Below are 17,823 nucleotides of genomic sequence, written 5' to 3' on the forward strand. Positions count from 1 at the left end.
ATGTGAGGCCAGAGGTTGTCACCTGGCTTCTTCCTTTAGGGTTTCTTTAAACCTGGAACTCAGTGATTTGGCTAGACTTGCTGACTAGGAAGCCCTAGGGACTGTCCTGTCTATCTCTCTAGCCCCTTTACATCGCTTGTCAGGTTTTTGCCACAGCAGTGAGAAAAGAAACCAATACATCATGTTAGCCTGGACTGGTTAAGTCTTCAAGAAGGGAGGGTAAATGCTTTCCCAGTTTGTAACTTGCCTTTGTGATTGCTGGCTGACAGAATATTTACTATGTCTGTGAATGCCAAGTCTGTCTAATGATTTTTGGGATATATTTCCTTCCTATATTAGGGAACTTCTGCTAAGCCCTTAGAAAACACACACACACACACACACACACACACACACACACACACACACACACACACACACAGAGCTTGCTCATTCCAAGTTATCAAGGGAGATTCGTTTCTTCTGTCTCTGCTCTTACTTATTATTGGTTAACCATTTACTTATTGGTTAACCGTTTTTGCCCCTTTTCAGGCTGCCTTGCATTCTCAGACAGCCTGAAAACATTTTCTTCTTTCTTGGTGAGGGCTCTGTTCTTGTACTGGTATTTAACCACCTTCTTTAGTGATACAATCAGAAAAACATACAAGTTCAAAAAAGAAAAGGAAAAGGATTTGGAACAACGAGCAATAGAAGTTTCCAGAGGTCCCACTGGAAACGGTTGCTTTTACTCCCTTGCTGGTCAGATATGTGTTCCTACCTGTGGTCCCCAACCGTGGCATGGGTACAGTATTGCTGTGTGGTTTTCCAGTGGCCCCTGGTCCAGACAGACGTCCTTGGCCTTATTATTACGAAGCTATAGGAAGAGATGAAACATGCCCATCAGAAAACATCTGGGAGAGAACCACTCCCCAGCCACCACAACATCCCTTGGCTGTGATTTTAATAGAGAGAGGTCACACAATCCTTTCCAAGTAGGGGGTCAACACTTGAATCTGTGAGCCCTTAACTTGAGCATGACAGACAAAGCTCTAGAGTGGGTATCTTAAGTGGGAGCCCTGTTTCTGGGTCTTGGGAAGTTGGACCTCCATCTCCCACCCTCTTCCATTGCTCCCATAAAAGAACATGTTAGGAATGATAGCTCAGTGGTTAAGAGCATTAGCTGGTCTTACTGGGGACCTGAGTTCAGTTCCCAGGACTCAAGTATGATGGCTCACAACTACTTCTAACTCCAGCCCATGGGATCTGATACCCTCTTTTAGTCTCTACAATCAACTATGCTTGTATGTGCACACCCATTCCCACACAGACAAATACATATACATATTAATAAATAATATATTTTTTTAAAGATAGGGTCTGGAGAGATGTAGCATCAGCTAAGAGTGCTTGTTATTCTTGCAGAAGATTCAGGTTTAGTTCCCAGCACCCACATGGCAGACAACCACCATCCAGTTCCAGGGGGAATCTGTGCTGCCCTCTTCTGGTCTCCTCGGGTACTGCATGCACATAGTGCATGGGCACACATGCAAGAGAAACACCCATACACATAAAAATACATAAATCTTTACAAAGAAGCTATCAGGGAACTTTGTTCATGTGCTGTTCATGTATGCACAGGTGCATATGTATATGGATGCACATGCCTGTGGATGACAGAGGATAGCATCGGGCGATGTTTATTGAGACAGGGTTTCTCACTAACCTGGAACCCAGGGATCTTCCTGTCTCAGCCTCCCTGGTGCTGCTGGGATTTGAGGTAGGCCCCAGTAGGCCCTGTTTTTATTTTTGTTTGTTTCTGTGAGTTCTGGGGATCAAACTCAGGCAATCACTTTACCAATGGAACCATCTCCCCAGCCTTAAAGGAATGTTCAGATAGAACACATGGGTTCGCATGGATCTCAGGTTTAACGTCATCTTAGTGGAGTAGGGGTAGGGGGTGGGATCAGGGCCGAGACAGCTGTATGAGCAAATTATAAGTGGACCCCAACACTAATGCTGGTCTTATTTAACTTTAGGAACTTAAGAGAACATGACAAATAGTACAATTTAAATAAATAAATAAATAAATATTTAAATATTTAAAATAGTTTAAAAAAATAAAGAAGCAAACAAACAAACTAAAAAAAAAAATCAACAACACAGGATTTGGAACAATGTGCAACAGAAGTTTCTAGAAGTCCCACAGGCCTGGGCTGGGGAGATGGCTCAGGTAAGGCACTTGCCTTATAAACTCGAGGACTTGAATTTGAACCCCAGGGTCCACATAAAAAGCTAAACATGATGGCTCATGCTTGTAATCCTAGCCCTGAGGAAGGGTGGAGCTCTGAGGTTCATTATCCAGCCAGCCTAGCTTACTTCCAGGCCAGTAAGAAACGTTCTCGTTCTCTGCCTCTCTGCCTCTCTGCCTCCTGCCTCTCTGTGCCTCTGTCTCTGTCTCTGTCTCTGTCTCTGTCTCTGTCTCTGCCTCTCTCTGTCTCTGTCTCTCTCTTTCTCTCTCTCTCTCTCTCTCTCTCTCTCTCTCTCTCTCTCTCTCTGTATACTGAATCTGAAGAATGACACCCAGGGTTGGCCTCTGGCCTCCACACATGCACGCATACATCAATCCAGACAATCCAGACACTTGAGCACCACACAAGTCTAAATCGCTACAAGCAATCACTTATATGTACAACATCAACACTCAAAAATCTAAGGCAGGAGGATTGCCATGAGTTAGAGGCCAGAACAATGACTTTCTGGACAGTGTGTCTTCACTTTGTGACACCCTGTCTCTCTAAAATAAAATAAACAATCTAAATATGACAAATTTTATTAACAAGTGAATTTGTTTGCTTTAATGCAAAGACTGTCTGAACTACAACACCATATGGTAAATTTAGCAAACAGAGGAGACAGGAGGTTTTGTTTTCATCTTTTCACTTTCTACACTCTTTATATACTGGTTTTATTTACAAAATAAGGGCAAATTAAGAAATCAAACTATGATGTCTAGGTTTTGCCAAGGCCAATCAAATAGCCAGTTTATACTGTGATTGGCAGGAATCGCTGCCCTTGGTGTGGGGCAGGGACAAGGTCTGCCACTGTACCCAGGAGCCTGGCTGTGTAATGCATTAGTACTTTCTCTTACACCCTCTCTCCAGAAAGAAGCTTCCTATGTAGCCCAGGCTAGCCTCAAACTCACGATCCTCCTGCCTTGGTGCTTGGAGTGCTGGGTTCACAAGCCTGCTTCATGACTACTGTCAACTGTAGCATTTTTTTTAAATCAATTCTCTCTCTTCTTTTAAAAGGTTACATTGAGAGAGAGAGAGAGAGACAGAGACAGAGATACAAAGACAGAGACAGAGAGATTTGTGTATGTGTAGAGGTCTGAGGACACCTTGTTAGGTCAGTTCTCTCCAACCCCACCCTGATTTTTTAAAATATTTCTTTTTCTTCTAATTATGAAATTATCAAGAATATCATAAAAATGGCATCCACGAGAAACCTGCCAGAACCTGTAGAGATGGCTCAGCAGTGAAGAGCACATATTGCTTTTTACAAAGGTCCTGGGTTTGATTCCTAACACCCACATCAGGTAGCCCCCAACCTCTGTAACTACAATTCTAGGGTATCTGACTCTCTCTGGCTTTGGAGGGCACCTTCACTCACTTGGCCACACCCATACTCCCCCAAAGTAATAAATCAATAAACTAAAACTCTACCTGTTTATAGGTATGTCTTGGGTGACTCTCTGTATCTCCTTCTGTGACAGCAGCCCAGTGTCACAGGGAAACAGAACAGCCAGCCCAGTTTAACTTGTTTTTCTCTCTCTCTCTCCCTCTCTCTCTCTCTTCCTTTTTTTTTTTTTTTTTTTTTTTTTTTTTTTTTTGCTATATTTTTTAAGACAGGGTTTCTCTGTATAGCCCTAGCTGTCTTAAAACTCAATCTGTAGGCCAGGCTGGCCTCGAACTCAGAAACCCGCCTGCCTCTGCCTCCTGAATGCTGGGATTAAAGGCGTGCACCACCACTGCCTGGCAAATGCTTTCTTTTATAAGTTGCCTTGTTCATGGTGTCTCTTCACAGCACCAGGAAAAATAACTAATACATCTAGTCCATTTTTCTTTGGGGGATTTTTTTGTTATTCAAATCAATTATTTTATTTAAATTGAATTGTAGAGCTCACTACACATAAATTACTATTCATCTGTAAGATTTGTGATGTATGCATTTCCAGTTTGGCAGAACATTTCCACATTGGGAGTGTGGGCTATATTTCTTTATGAGCTCAGATCAATGTGTTTTCTTCCTCTGTTCCTCCTACACGTTTTCAGCCTTAGAAAGCCTGTCTCCCTTTGGATATCAGATTTATCTCCAGGGCTCTATGTCTTTATGTCATGACTTCATTTTATTTTGGGAAGAGGTTTTGAGACAGGATCTCATGTAACCCAGGATAGCCTTGATATTACTATGCAGCTGAGGATAACCTCAAACTGATTACAGACATGCACCACAATGCTAGCTTTACGTGGTGTAGGGGGTGGAGCTTTAGGGGCCCCACATATGCTAGGCAAGCAGTGGAGACTCCTCTCCAACCACGGCATTAGCCTTTGACAAAGAGCTAAGCAATATGCACAATTGGAAGAGTCCCTGCCCACTTTCTGATTTCCCCTTCACATCTGATCCTTCTTCAGTAATGAAAATCCTTTTATTTTAAAGAGGAGAGGAGAAGGCAGTTAGTATGTATTACCGATGGCTGCCACACATTGCCTACTGACCTGCTGACCCTACTAAACACACCGTGGCTCATTGTTCTGCCCAGCACCCCATGGAGCAGGCCCTTCCATTGCTCTTGTTTTTATACACTGAGAAATGGGAGGAGCCACGTGGTGGGCAACAACTTACTAGAATGAGAGTCTAGCAGATTAGTTCAAAAGATATGTTCTGTTGAGTTTGTTTATTGTGACATAGTCTTGCGTAGCTCAGGCTAAGCCTTAAACTCACTATGTAGCTGAGGATGGCCTTGAATTTCTTATTCTCCCATCTTGGCTTCCTGTGCTGGGATTAAAGACATGCACCACCATGCCAAGCCATTTTTATGTTTTAGAAAGAGTGATAGCCTCACTACAGAAAATTTGAGAATTCTCTCTGTCTCTGTCTCTCTTTGTTTCTCTCTCTCTCTCTGTGTGTGTGTCTGTCTCTGTCTCTCTTTGTTTCTCTGTCTCTGTCTGTCTCTGTCTCTGTCTGTCTCTGTCTCTGTCTCTCTCTCTGTCTCTCTCATATGTCACTAGTTATCCATAGCCCACAACGATGAGCAATAGAGGCTCTGGCCTCAGCTCAGCCCCCGCCTCTCTCTCTTTTGAGATGGAGTCATGCTGTATCATTTAAATTGTCCTGGCTTACCATGTACCCCATGAAAATCCTATAGCTGGGATTATAGGTATGCATATCACTTAGCTCTACTCCTCTCTTCCCCTTCCACCTGTCCCTCCCTTCCCTCTCCCCCCTCTTTGTCGTGTGTGTGTGTGTGTGTGTGTGTGTGTGTGTGTGTGTGTGTGTGTATGCGTGTCTTGATAGGGATTTAACCCAGAAACGTGAGCAAAGTATTCTAAGCAAGAGCTCTACCACTGAGTCATAGCCTCAGCCCCCTGACTCTTATTATGACCCAGATCCTGCTCAGTGTCCCCACTTACATGGCCCAGAGGGCCCCCCAATGTCAAAACATCTCAAAACTGTTATGACTTGGGCAGATAACAAAGCCACGGTCCCATTCCTGCCTTCATACCCTTGCTAGTGAGAGAACCTTGTACCTCCAAGAATCACTAAGGGGCAGAAGGGAGGAAGGCCCCATTGTCCCTCAAGTGTGGTTGATCTTACCTCCCCATAGGCGATAGTGTTGTTGTATCTTCTCATTTCTGGGTAAACATGGTCCAAATACCACTGGAAATTCTTACATTTCAAACTTTTCCTTAATGCTTTTCTTTCTGAGACATCACCGATATCGATGCCTGGATTCTGCAAGCAGAGAAACGAAGGGCATTAGTGGCTTTGGGCCTCTGGCCAGAGCCGTGTGCAGGTGGAGTCACTTTTAGGAAGGGCATCTAGGGGAGTTGGAGCCTGGAATGCTTTGAGGTATTTTGTTTGTTTTGTGAGAAGGAGCGTTCCAGCTTCATTTCTGTGGCCGTGATAAAACATCATGACCAAAGGCCACTTGGAGGAGGAAAGGGTAGATCTGGTTTACTCTTCCATGCTACAACCCATTATGGTGGTAAAGCCAAATCAAGGGCTCAAGCAGCCAGTCCCTACATGCCCACAGAGCAAAGAAAGCAAACATATCCATGCTACCTGCTGCCTATGCTCAGCTGGCTTTCTGCACTCATACACAGCCCATAGAATGGTGCCACCCGCATCCAGGGTGGGCCTTTCCACCTCAACTAGCCATCAAGACAATCTACCACAGACATTCCTGCAGGCCAACAATTTCTCATTAAGACTCTCTTCCCAGACTGTGTCAAGTTGACATTTAAGACCAAGCATTACGTAGGGTTATATGTAGCCCAGGCCAGCCTTGAACTTACTTTATAGTTGAGGATGGCCTTGAACCTCTGATCCTTCTGCCTCTACTTCTTGAGTGCTGGGATTACACATATGTTCCATCACACCTGGTTTATGTCATATGGAGGGAAGAACCAGGGGCTTTGTGTGTTCTAGGCACACACCTTGCCAGCTAAGCTACACCCCCAGCCCAGAGCCCTGTAGTGCTCAGGTTAGCTTCAGGCTCCATGTATCACTTAAACATAAGCTATAGATTATACTCATTCCAATAGTGTGTGTGTAGGAAGATTAGACAGACGTCTAGACAGTTCTCCATCTTTATCACCACTGGGTTTAAGGACCCCAGGACACAAGGGTGTCAACAACTTACTCTCTGGGATTCTTCTCTTTCTTAGTAATTACCCAAGACAATTATTGTAGGAATTATTTGATGATGACAAGAAAATAAATGTTTCTAGCCTCCTTCCGCTCGTCTTTCAACTTGTGTGTGACGTCCCTCTTTGTGGGCACTCTGCAAAGCTCATTATATGCAAAGGAGAAAATAATTTTTCTGTGTGATGATGTTCTGATGAATAATTCACTCTGCTTTTATTGAAATGAACCTGTAATGGGTTGCTGTGTGATGACAGAGGGGAAATAAACCATCTGAAATATGAGCCTCAGTCTCAGCCCCAGATGACTGTGAGTCACAGGACACAGGCTAGGCTGGGGGTGGGAGCCGGGGCGGGGAGAGCCCGATGGGACTTGAGGGCACCAAGAAGAGTTAGTCTGTTAAGATTTTGTCAGTAAGCAGGTAAGGATTTTAAGTATGTGTGTGCATGTGTGTAAGTGTAAGGATATGTTTGTGTGTGTAGGTGTGTGTGTGTGTGTGTGTGTGTAGGGGTGTGTATGGTGTATATATGGATGGATGGATATATATGTGGGGAGTATATGTATGTGGTGGTGGTGATGATGGTGTGTGTGCATATCTGGTGTACATGCACAAATGCATATGTAGAGTCAAGAAAACATTGGTTGTCTTGCTCTCTTGTTCTCAAACTTACATTTTTGTTCCTGTTTTAAGACATGGTTTCTCACCATAACTGAAGTCGAATGCTCCAGGATCTGTCTGTCTCCTCCTGCAATGCTGGGGTTACAAGCATGTCTGGCTATGTCTGGCTTTACATAGGTACTGGGGATTTGAACATAGGACCTCATTTCTTCACAGTAACTGCTCTTACAAGGATGTTAAAGAAAAAAATTCTTTAAATATCATACTTACTAATACTTAAAGGCAAGCCAGAAAAGAGTATTTAACTTTGTTTCAATATCCTTGGCCTAGTTGGTGGATAGTGTTTGTCAGTCTGAGAGTTGGTTTGAGACAGGACCTCATACTATAAGCTGGTCTTGATCTTACAACCCTTCCTGCTTCGTCTCATCTAGTGTTGGGAATGTAGGTTTGTGCCAGTGTGCTCGGCCAAAAGTGTTCCTTTTTACCCCTTTAAAAGAAGAAAAGACAGGATCTCAAGTAGTCCAGGCTGGTATCAAACTGGCTATGTAACTAGAATGACCTTGGACTCCTGATCCTGGTACCTCCATCTCTCCAATGTAGGGATTACACACTTGGCTGAAATGGCCATTTTAGGGCCTGGCAGGATAGCATTCACAATTATGGACCAGCCATCCGGAACCAACCCCAGACCTGTGATTCAGTATTGTTTGATTTTCCTTACCTATGATCAATCACAGTCCAAAAATTCTAAATGGGAAATTCCAGAAAACAATTCATAAATCTGAAGTAAATTTTATCATAGTGCCTTGTTTGGATCATACCATTTTATTACTGGCTGTTGCTATTGGCCTCTTAGTGTGCAAGTTTATAAATAAAACTTGGCCATAGTCTTGGCCTACACGCTGAATGTGTTTTAGTGTATCGAGTGCTTAGGCTGAGAGTGTGGCACTGGCCTATCATGCCAGCATGTGGAACGCCGATTTGAGGCCGAACTGAGCTGTGGAGTAAGATCCTGTCAAAGCAGGTGATGGAGGGAGGGAGGGGAGGAGAGAAAGGAAGATAGAGGTGAGAGGGAGGAGAAGGAAGTATGGAAAAAAAGGAGAAAGGAAAGAATAAGTGGAGGAAGGAAGAAAGGGAGGGAGGGAGGGAGGGAGGGATGGAGGGAGGGAGGGAGGGAGGGAATATGTTGATCGGTATTTGATCACATTGTGAATTCTGAGACTGTGAACTGGAAAAGTCTTTTCTTGTTGTGGTGTGGCTCATCCCTAGCACACACCTTTAACCTAAGAGATTTCTGTAAATAGGGTTAAATAAGGTCAACCATAGGTCAAGAGGCAAAACAAGGAACCAGCTGACAGGGAGTGGGCATAAGAAAACCCAAGAAAGAGAAAGGAGGGTTTTTGAGTTAAAGGGTATTTAAGACAGTGTGGAGAAGGAGAAAGGGCCTTTTCCTTCTGGGACATCGGTGGAGTAGGAAGGTCAGCTGGGTGCTTTCCTGCCTCTCTGAGGTCTCAGGCTTACACCATGGTGTCTGACTCCTGAGTCTTCATTTAGTAAATTGTACATATGGGATTTTGTGTTTTAAAAACAAAAATGTCTTAGGATCTAACATGTTTCTAGTTCAGTTCGGATTTGGGTCCAGACCATTCAGGGCTCTATAATGAGATTCTGTCCCAATGCTACACACACACCCCTGATTTAGGAATTTTTCTGGATCATAGAACATGTGTATATGACCTTTATTGGTTGAACATCCTTCGTTTGAAAACCAGAAACCTAAAGCTCTCCCACATCTGTACCTTTTGAGCAGTGTTCATGAGTTGTTCTTTAGGATGCTCAGGACCCATGTGTGGTTTCTAGTCTTTTTAAAACCTCCTTCACAGTAGCCCCGTGGCCAAGCAGGGATGGCAATGGAGAGTGCACTGGGCAAGAGTGACTAGAACTTAGCTCTTGTGACTCCAGGAGTGATAGCTAACTATCGTCAAGCTGACATGATCTAGAATCACTCTTCTGGGTATGTCTGTGAGAGATTCTAGAATGGATTTATTGAGGAAGGAAGACACGCCTTGAATGTGGGTGCACTGTCCCATGGGCCGGGGTGCTGGACTGAATAAAGAGGAGACAGTGAGCTGAGCACCAGCGTCCATCTCTCTCTGCTTCCTGACTGTGGGTGTGACCAGTCACCTCACACTCCTGCCAACATGCCTTCCCCATTTTGATGGACTAGACCCTTGAACTCAGAGCCACAATAAGCCATTCTTTCCATAAGTTGTTTTTGTTGGGGGTTTTATTCTAGAATAGGAACAAGAACTAATATGACAGATAAAACCATCATTCTACATTCTTCTCTACAAAACATGAATTACTCTGACACAGGAGCACTAGGGTTATAAGTTCACATCCCTGCCCTGATGATTTGAGTACATATTCTTTATGTAAGAAGATGTACTTCTAGTTAATGTGTATGCATATATGTGTGAGATTGTGCACATGAATGCAATGTCCATGGTGGTCATAAGAGGGCACCAGATCCCCCGGAGCTGCAGTTAGAGGTGATTATGAGCTGCCTGAAATGGGCACTGGGAACGGACTCTGATCCTCTGCAAGGTCAGCAAGCACTCTTAACCACTGAGCCATCTCTCCAACCCTGAGTTGGCATTCCTGTAACTCCTTAAGGAAGACCCATTAACCTCCCAACGTACCAGGTTTCTAATTTGTAAAATGCACATTGTAGTAGGCCCCTAACAAGCCAGCATTTATTGAGTATTCAGTGTGGGATGAAGTCTATTCTGTACCTCATTTGTTATCACTGGGGCCCTTTGGGGTAAATATGAACAATTTATGTTCTACAGATGAGGAAATCTAGGCAGACCACTCATTTGCCATGAGATTAAATGAGATGTTGTAAAAGAGAAATTTATCAAGTATCTGGGATGTACTAAGTGCTCATCAAAGGTTATCCAGCTTTACACAAGAATATGTGAAAGCTTGGGCTAGCAAGATGGTTCAGTGGGTAAAGGGGCTTGCTGCCAAGCTTGATGACCCACAGTCCAGCCTAAGAACCTGAATGATAGAAGGAGAGAACCTATGTGCATAGGTTGCCCTCTGGCCTCTATATGATGTGCACTGTGGCATCATCTCCCCTACATACACTAAATAAATAAATGTAAATTAAAAATGCATAAAGGAATACTGCGTTCAATGATGACTCTACACTGCTAAAGGAGGGAGAGGCAAATTTTTAGGATGTATTTCAAAAACTGTAATGAGGCAAGCCTGGCATCACAAACTGTATCACTTAGCTACTTGTGAGGCTGAGTTAGGAATGTCAAGTTAAAGGTTAGCCTGGCCTGTGAGAGTGAATTCAAAGCTAGCCTGGGTAATTTAGTGAGACCCTGTCTCAAAATGAAAAGAAAAACAATGGTTAAAGGTGTGGCTCAGTGGTAGAGCCTCTGCCTAGAATCCCCCAGTGAGAGGCTGGGGGCATGGCTCAGTGGTAGAGCCCCTGCCTAGAATCCCCCAGGGAGGGGCTGGGGGCGTGGCTCAGTGGTAGAGCCCTGCCTAGACTCCCCATGAGGGGCTGCTTTCCTAGCTTACACAAGCACCTAGATTCAACCCTGGGTAGCAGGGGAGGGGGGGAGGCGGGGGGAGAACTGTAACAACAGTGACACAATTTCTATACTTTTCTCCTTTACCGCTCAAACCTTGCACAAATTTAATTGTATTTCTGCTGCTCTACTGCGGCCTCCCGAACAGAGAAATGAGGACCCACCATCACCCCCATTTTACTACTCAGTATCTCAAAGTGTTCAGTGGAGATTTCATCAATAGCATGAGACAGAGGTGAGATTCAAATCAAGTTGGGCACAGCCACGGGGTTCGGGGTTCCTGCTGGGAGCCTGGAGTAAGGAGAGATTTTGCTGGAGCCCCCAGCAGCACGCATGAGGGAGAGAAGGAAACAGGCATCATAGCCTTCACGCAACCGTCAGTCAGGACTTGTCACTGGCAGCCGCATTCCCACCGGGTCGGGGAGGCGCACAGCTGGAGCAGAAGAAGGTTGGTGTTGCTCAAGGCCGGGTGAGGACCTTTTGGACACTGCACATTCTCAGAGTAGAGAGACAACGCTCATATAAGAAGATTTAGATTAACACAGCAACAAGATCTGCAGATCTTTGTAAGTGGATTGATGCCCTTTGGTTGTGTTTGCCCCAGTAAGAGGATCAAACACTCAGATGTCTGTGAGCCTTGGCAAGAGAAAAGCCATTGGCTTATTAAGAGTGTCTGTGGCCTGCCAGAGAGCCTAACTTATCATTCTAGGATGATAGGGAAAGCTGCCTGTTCCTACCTCCAGAGGCAGATTCCACGCTATGTACACATGTGACTTGTAGTCGTCCATCCAGACCTCGGCTACTCGCAATGCATTCCTCTTGGTGTAAAAGCCGATGTTACTGTTATACGGTTTCTTCTTCCGCTCAATGTGGGCCACCCTTGAACATGGAAGGACCTCCATGCTGCCACCACAGAGCCATACCTGGAGGCACAGAGACTTGATCAGTATGGCAGAGGATATCCCAGAGGCCACTGCCCTTCCCACAAGCCCCAAAGCAGTGGTTGAACCCAGATAGCATGAACCCTAGTTTCCTTTCTGTTGCTGTGATAAAACACCATGACCAAAAGCAATTTAAGGAGTAAAGGATACATCTGTCTTGTACTTCCAGGTCATGATCCATCACTGAGAGAAGTCAGGGTAGGAACTCTAGCAAGAACTTGAAAGCAGGAAACATGGAGGAAATACTGCTTGTTGGTATACTCATAAGGACATGCTTAAATAGCTTTCTTATACAATCCAAGACATTCTGAGTAGGGAATGGTGCCACCTACAGTGGGCTGGACCTCCCTACATTATTAAGTAACCATCAAGACAACCTCCCCACACAGTTTTGTCTGTGGGGCAATCTCATCTAGGCTATAACTGTATCAAATTGACAGTCTGAGCAAACTATGAAAGTTTAATATGATTGTCAGTTTGAATGGATGTAGAATCATCAAGAAGACAAACCTGTTGGGCGTGTTTATAAAGGAGTTTCTAGACTAGGTTAACTGAGGAAGGAAGACTTGCCTGAATACAGGTATCATCATTGCATAGGTTAGAGCCTTGGACAAAGGAGAAAATGGCCAAGGACCAGCATTCATCTCTCTGCTTCATGACTGTGGATACAATGTGACCAGATGCCTCCCTCTCCTGCTGCCATGCCTTCTCCCCCATGATAGAACTCTGAACCACAATAAACTCTCCCTTCCTAAAGTTCCTTTTCTCAGGTATTTGGTCACCATAATACATCTCACTATGTCCTGCTTTTCCAATTTCCAACTCGGCTACTTGTCCTTTTATTATTTGCTGAGACTTTCAGGAGAACCTGGCTGTGGTATAATCTATCTCATTTTTCCTTCTTTTATTTTCAGGATGTGGTATTGTATGTCTGCTTCTTTTCTGACCTCTGTGGGCAACTGCAATACATGGCATTTTCTCATTCATACACACAAATAAAAACAGTTTTAAAATGTCTTTTTAAAAAAATTAATGGACTTAAGGGCTGGGTTTAGTCATTGAGTTGGTAAAGCATTTGTGTAAGAATGAATGCTTGAGTTCAATCCTAGAGGATATCCAGGCCTGGTAGCTTATGCTGTTAATCCTAGCTTTGGGGAAGTGGAGGCAAAGAATTCCCGGTGTTCACTGGCCAGCCAACCACTGCATTGGTGCCTGTGGGATGGGCAATAGCCTTTTTGGTGAGCTCCGGGCCAGTGAGAGACTGTGTCAAAAAGGAGGTGGACACCTGAAGAATGACACACATGCATACAAACTCTTAGGGAAAGGTGAATGTGTGTGTGTGTATGGGGTTATCCATATTCCTGGAATTAAATACCACTGAAGAATCTTGGTTATGAGATGTACCTGGGTGAGCACTGAGCCACTTGTGCAGCCTGTGTGACATTCTTGGTATTTGTGAGACATATGAGATGCAGCTGTCTTTACAGCAATATCATGAGACTTTGAGGACAGTGGGGGATCACCCCAACTTCCTCTCCAGGACCCTCATTCTCTCCGTCTACCCTTAAAGATGGTCTCCCAGGTTGTTGATGTGTCAGGAAGCCCAACACGGGGCTTTCTCCTCCTTCCCTTAAGGGCTTGCATTTCTGAAATCTTAGCAGCGGCTTATCCAAATGTCTTCTGTGTCCCTGATCAAGTCACTCTGGGGTCCACTGAAATTGGTTTCCATGTCACTTGGGCAACAGGGAGCTGGGCCTGGTGGCACAGTTTTGTTATCCTAGCTATGTGTGTGATGGAGGCCGAGGGACCACAGCAAGTTCACACCTGCTTTGGTGTGAACTTAGTGAGTCTGCTTCCAAATAAAAAGCAACGAGAGGGGCTAGGATGCAGTTCAGTAGTAGAGCACCTGCCTACAATCTCTCAGTGTGAGAGTGTGGCTCAGTGGTGAAGTACTATATGGTATACAGGAGGTCCTGGGGCTCTTTCTCCAGTCCTGGGCAAAACCAAACCAAACCAAACCAAAAGCCCAACAACAAAAAAACAACCTAATAACAACATTTGAAAATAACACTGGTGAATCTCTCAATGTAGAACTCATAAAATAATCCCATTGGGTCTTCTAAGTATAGGTAAATTTTAGCTTCCTTTTTTTTTTTAAAATATGACTAAAAACATAACCAGAATTTATCTGGCTAAGAAAATATTTTAATTTGTTTCTCCCATTTTTCTTCTTTGGGACTTCTTGGTAACCCTTGTTCCCTGAGAATGGCACACTAATGACCCCCAACGAGCTGCTGCTGGTAACTTTCCCTGGTGTTTTGTGCCAGGCTGGGCAGATGAGCTGTGTCCCCTTACCCCGATTTAAATGCATCTTCTCTTCCACAATCAGATGGATGCTTCATGGCTTTCCTCCTAAATTCCTTTTACAAAAATTCAATTTCAATCCATGGCTTTATTTATTACAGTTTCTCAGAAATGGGATTTACGAATGCAGATCTGGAGATATATCTCAATTTAAGTACCGTGGTGGCGAGAACCCCTAAACACGTAGATTCTACTGCCGGTTGGGTCGATGCAAGCCATTTCTCTTAGCACAGGCTGAGGGATTAAAACGAACCTTGGCAAGTGACATGTGACTCCGAGGAGGAAAGAAAGACATTATTGAAAGCAGCCTGCTTCATTGAACAGAGTCAGGGGATGGGAGAGACTTTCCCTCCTGATTGTTGTTGCTTCTGTATTTAAAAGACAAACCGTATCAGAGGGAGGCGAATCATACTGGTCTGAACTTGTCATCAGTTTAAAATCCATTACATTTGTACCACCCAGTGGAATAGCATGCTACTGCCATGCATGATCAAACTCCTGTGTTAGAGAAAACATCCCACATAATCCTTAAATGCGCTTTCTCTGTCTTCCTACCTCCAGCTGTCTTTTCTCTTTCCTCAAATCCCTTTATTTTTCTTCCATTCCTTCCTCCTTTCCACCTAACATCTTATTCCCACCTCAACTCTGTTCCTTTCTTTGTGCTCTGGTGGAGCCTGAGGACAGCAGCAGTGAGATTGTTAACATGGGATGGGCAGCGGGATGAGTAACAGGTGAAGAGCTGGGAAGATGGTTCACTGGGTGAAGGCACTTGCAGACAGGGAAGTTCCATTCCCTGGGGCCCATGGGGGAAGGGAGAACTTGATTCTACAAGTTGGTCTCTGCCTTCTATGTGCACTGTGACACACACACACACACACACACACACACACACACGTGCGAAAAGGAAACAATATAGAAAACCATTAAACTCAGCATATGAAGGAAGTAGTTGGCATAGACTAGAAGCCACCTGGGCTACATCCGACAGAGTGTACTGAGAAGCCCATGGGAGAGGCATTTGATAGAAATGAGTCACGAGTCTCCTGGGCCAGCATGTGTAAGTGTATACTTTTTCCTACTTTGTTAGCCCATCTTCATCTTCAAGAGTACAATCACTTCAAAAAAATTAGTGTGTGTGTGTGTGTGTGTGTGTGTGTGTGTGTGTGTGTGTGTGTGTGGGTATGTGCTGGTGCATACACCTTCCCCGCAGTGCATGTGGAGGTCAGAGGACAACTTGTGGGTATTGGTTTTCTCCTTCTACCATGAGTTCCAGAGCAAATCCTTCAGCTTGGTGGCCTTACAATTAGATGCATCTTGCTGGCCTGGGTTCCTTTTTATAACAAGTTATCTTTATTTCTACTTTTGACCATATGCTCCTACCACAACTTTTTCATTCTGGGACACAGAAACCTAAACACATCACTGGGTGTCCCTCAGGTCTCAGATCCACACTGTAATGCTTAGTAACCTTAATTTCCATCTTCATGGGCTCCAGAATCACATGGAGACAAGCCTCCTGACACGCCTATGATGGATGCATCATATAAATCAGTGGCTCTCAATCTTTGGGTTGTGACTCCATTGGGGTCAAATGACTCATTTCACGGGTGTAGAATATCAGATATCCTGCATATCAGATGTTTCCATGACAATTCACAACAGTAGTGAAATTACAGTTATGAAGTAGCAATGAGAATAATTTTATGGTTGGGGTTACCACAACATGAGGGACTGTATTAAAGGGTGGAAGCATTAGGAAGGTTGAGGAGCACTGGTATAGATTAAGATTAGCTTTTGGGGATGTTTGTAGGCTATTGTCCTGGTTGGCCTTAGCATTGTGTGAAGACCCATGTTGACTGTGGGTGGGATCATTTCCTAGTCAGGGACTAGTAAAGGAAGAAAAATTGACCTTGGCACAGACATTCATTGCTATCTTCTTCCTGACTACAGCTGCAACAAGACTTGCAACTTTGACTCTCCTACCATGATGAGATGTACCTCGAGTTATAAAGCCAAAATACTTCCTTAGATTGCTTTTTATCAGGGTCTTTTGAAGAGAAAAAAGAAAAAAAACTTGATGTGTCCTTATATGTATGTGCAGAGGCCAGAAGATAGTATCAGCTTGCCTTGAGCCAGAATTACAGTTGGTTGATGCAAGCCATCTAACATGAATGCCAGGAGCTGAACTTGGCCCCCTGCAAGAGAGATGGTCTCAATCACTGGGCCATCACCCCAGCACTTGTCCAGGTAATTTTGTCACAGCAAGTGTAACTAAGGCATACATCCAAAACAGAATGGTCCTTCCTTCCCTACAGCAGTTCCAACTGAACAGACATTAAGCATTCTATTGCTTTGTGTTCCCAGAACCCTTCCCGATGCCCTCAACTCATAACAATTTGCCTTTGGCCATTGAGCCCAATACTATATACGTGCTTATTAGGATCAGATTTCAGATCTGGTCCTCTGCTGGAGATCTGAAGATAATATAGACATGAAGGAGCCTGCTGACTGAATTCACAACTTTCACTAGTTCCTCAGTGCTGAGCATGAGAGTACGTATCAGGGAAGGGCCAAGAGCAGCTTTGGCACCTTCATATGGAAGTTTCCAGAAGGCAGGTGGGAGATAACACTGTATTCACTTTCCTACCTATACATATTACTCATCCTGCTACCACAATTTAGTATGCATTTTGCTGAGGATTAGAAAGCAGCTGTTAGAGTGTAATTATAGATAATCTATGCTTAGCCACTGGAGGAGACTGCATTATATTTAATTCTGTCTTCAGCACCAAAGGCCATAGCTTTGAAACTGTATGCCCTGATGTGGAAAGAAGCTGGTATTTACAGTTTTTAAAGACTGATATCTTGTTAATTTTTAAGTGTTTGTGTGTGTGTGTGTGTGTGTGTGTGTGTGTGTGTGTGTGTGTGTGAGCAGTGTCCACAGAGGCCAGTAGAAATTGTCAGAACTCCTAGGCCTGGAGTTATGTGTGACTGTGAGATGCCCAACATGGGAGTTAGGAACAGAACTTGGGTCCTCTGTAAGAGCATTGTGTGTTCCTAAATCCTGAGCCATCTCTCTAGCCTGCTTCCATATTGATTTTATAGTGTATGCAATGGCTAATCTTGATTGTCAACTTGGACAATAGGAGATGCATTTCTGGGTGTGTCTGTGAGGGCATTTCTAGAGAGGTTCAATGGCAGACAGAAGTCCCACCCTGAATTAGGGTGGTGTCTTCTCATGGGCAGGGGTCCTGGACTGAATAGAAAGGAGACAGTGAGCTGAGCACCAGCATCCATCTCTCTCTGCTTCCTGTGAATACAACTTGGCCAGTTGCCCCTGCACCTTTCTCACCAGAGTGGACTACATCCCCTCAAGCCAAGAGCCAAC

At 44.3% G+C, this 17,823-nt stretch overlaps 1 protein-coding gene across 3 annotated transcripts in view; it reads right to left on the reverse strand.

The window, feature by feature from the left end:
• The window catches only part of Galnt17 (polypeptide N-acetylgalactosaminyltransferase 17), a 433,180-nt gene that overhangs the window by 20,368 nt on the left and 394,989 nt on the right, over positions 1-17,823 (reverse strand). For all 3 annotated transcript variants that reach the window (XM_006504402.4, XM_006504403.4, NM_145218.3), the window contains 3 exons: positions 11,868-12,053; positions 5,854-5,991; positions 758-853 (listed from right to left, as the gene is read on the reverse strand). In XM_006504402.4, the coding sequence (XP_006504465.1) occupies positions 758-853; positions 5,854-5,991; positions 11,868-12,053 (420 nt within the window). The remainder of the gene's footprint in view (positions 1-757; positions 854-5,853; positions 5,992-11,867; positions 12,054-17,823) is intronic.

Source organism: Mus musculus, chromosome 5 (assembly GCF_000001635.26).
Source record: "Mus musculus strain C57BL/6J chromosome 5, GRCm38.p6 C57BL/6J".
Classification (NCBI taxonomy): domain Eukaryota; kingdom Metazoa; phylum Chordata; class Mammalia; order Rodentia; family Muridae; genus Mus; species Mus musculus.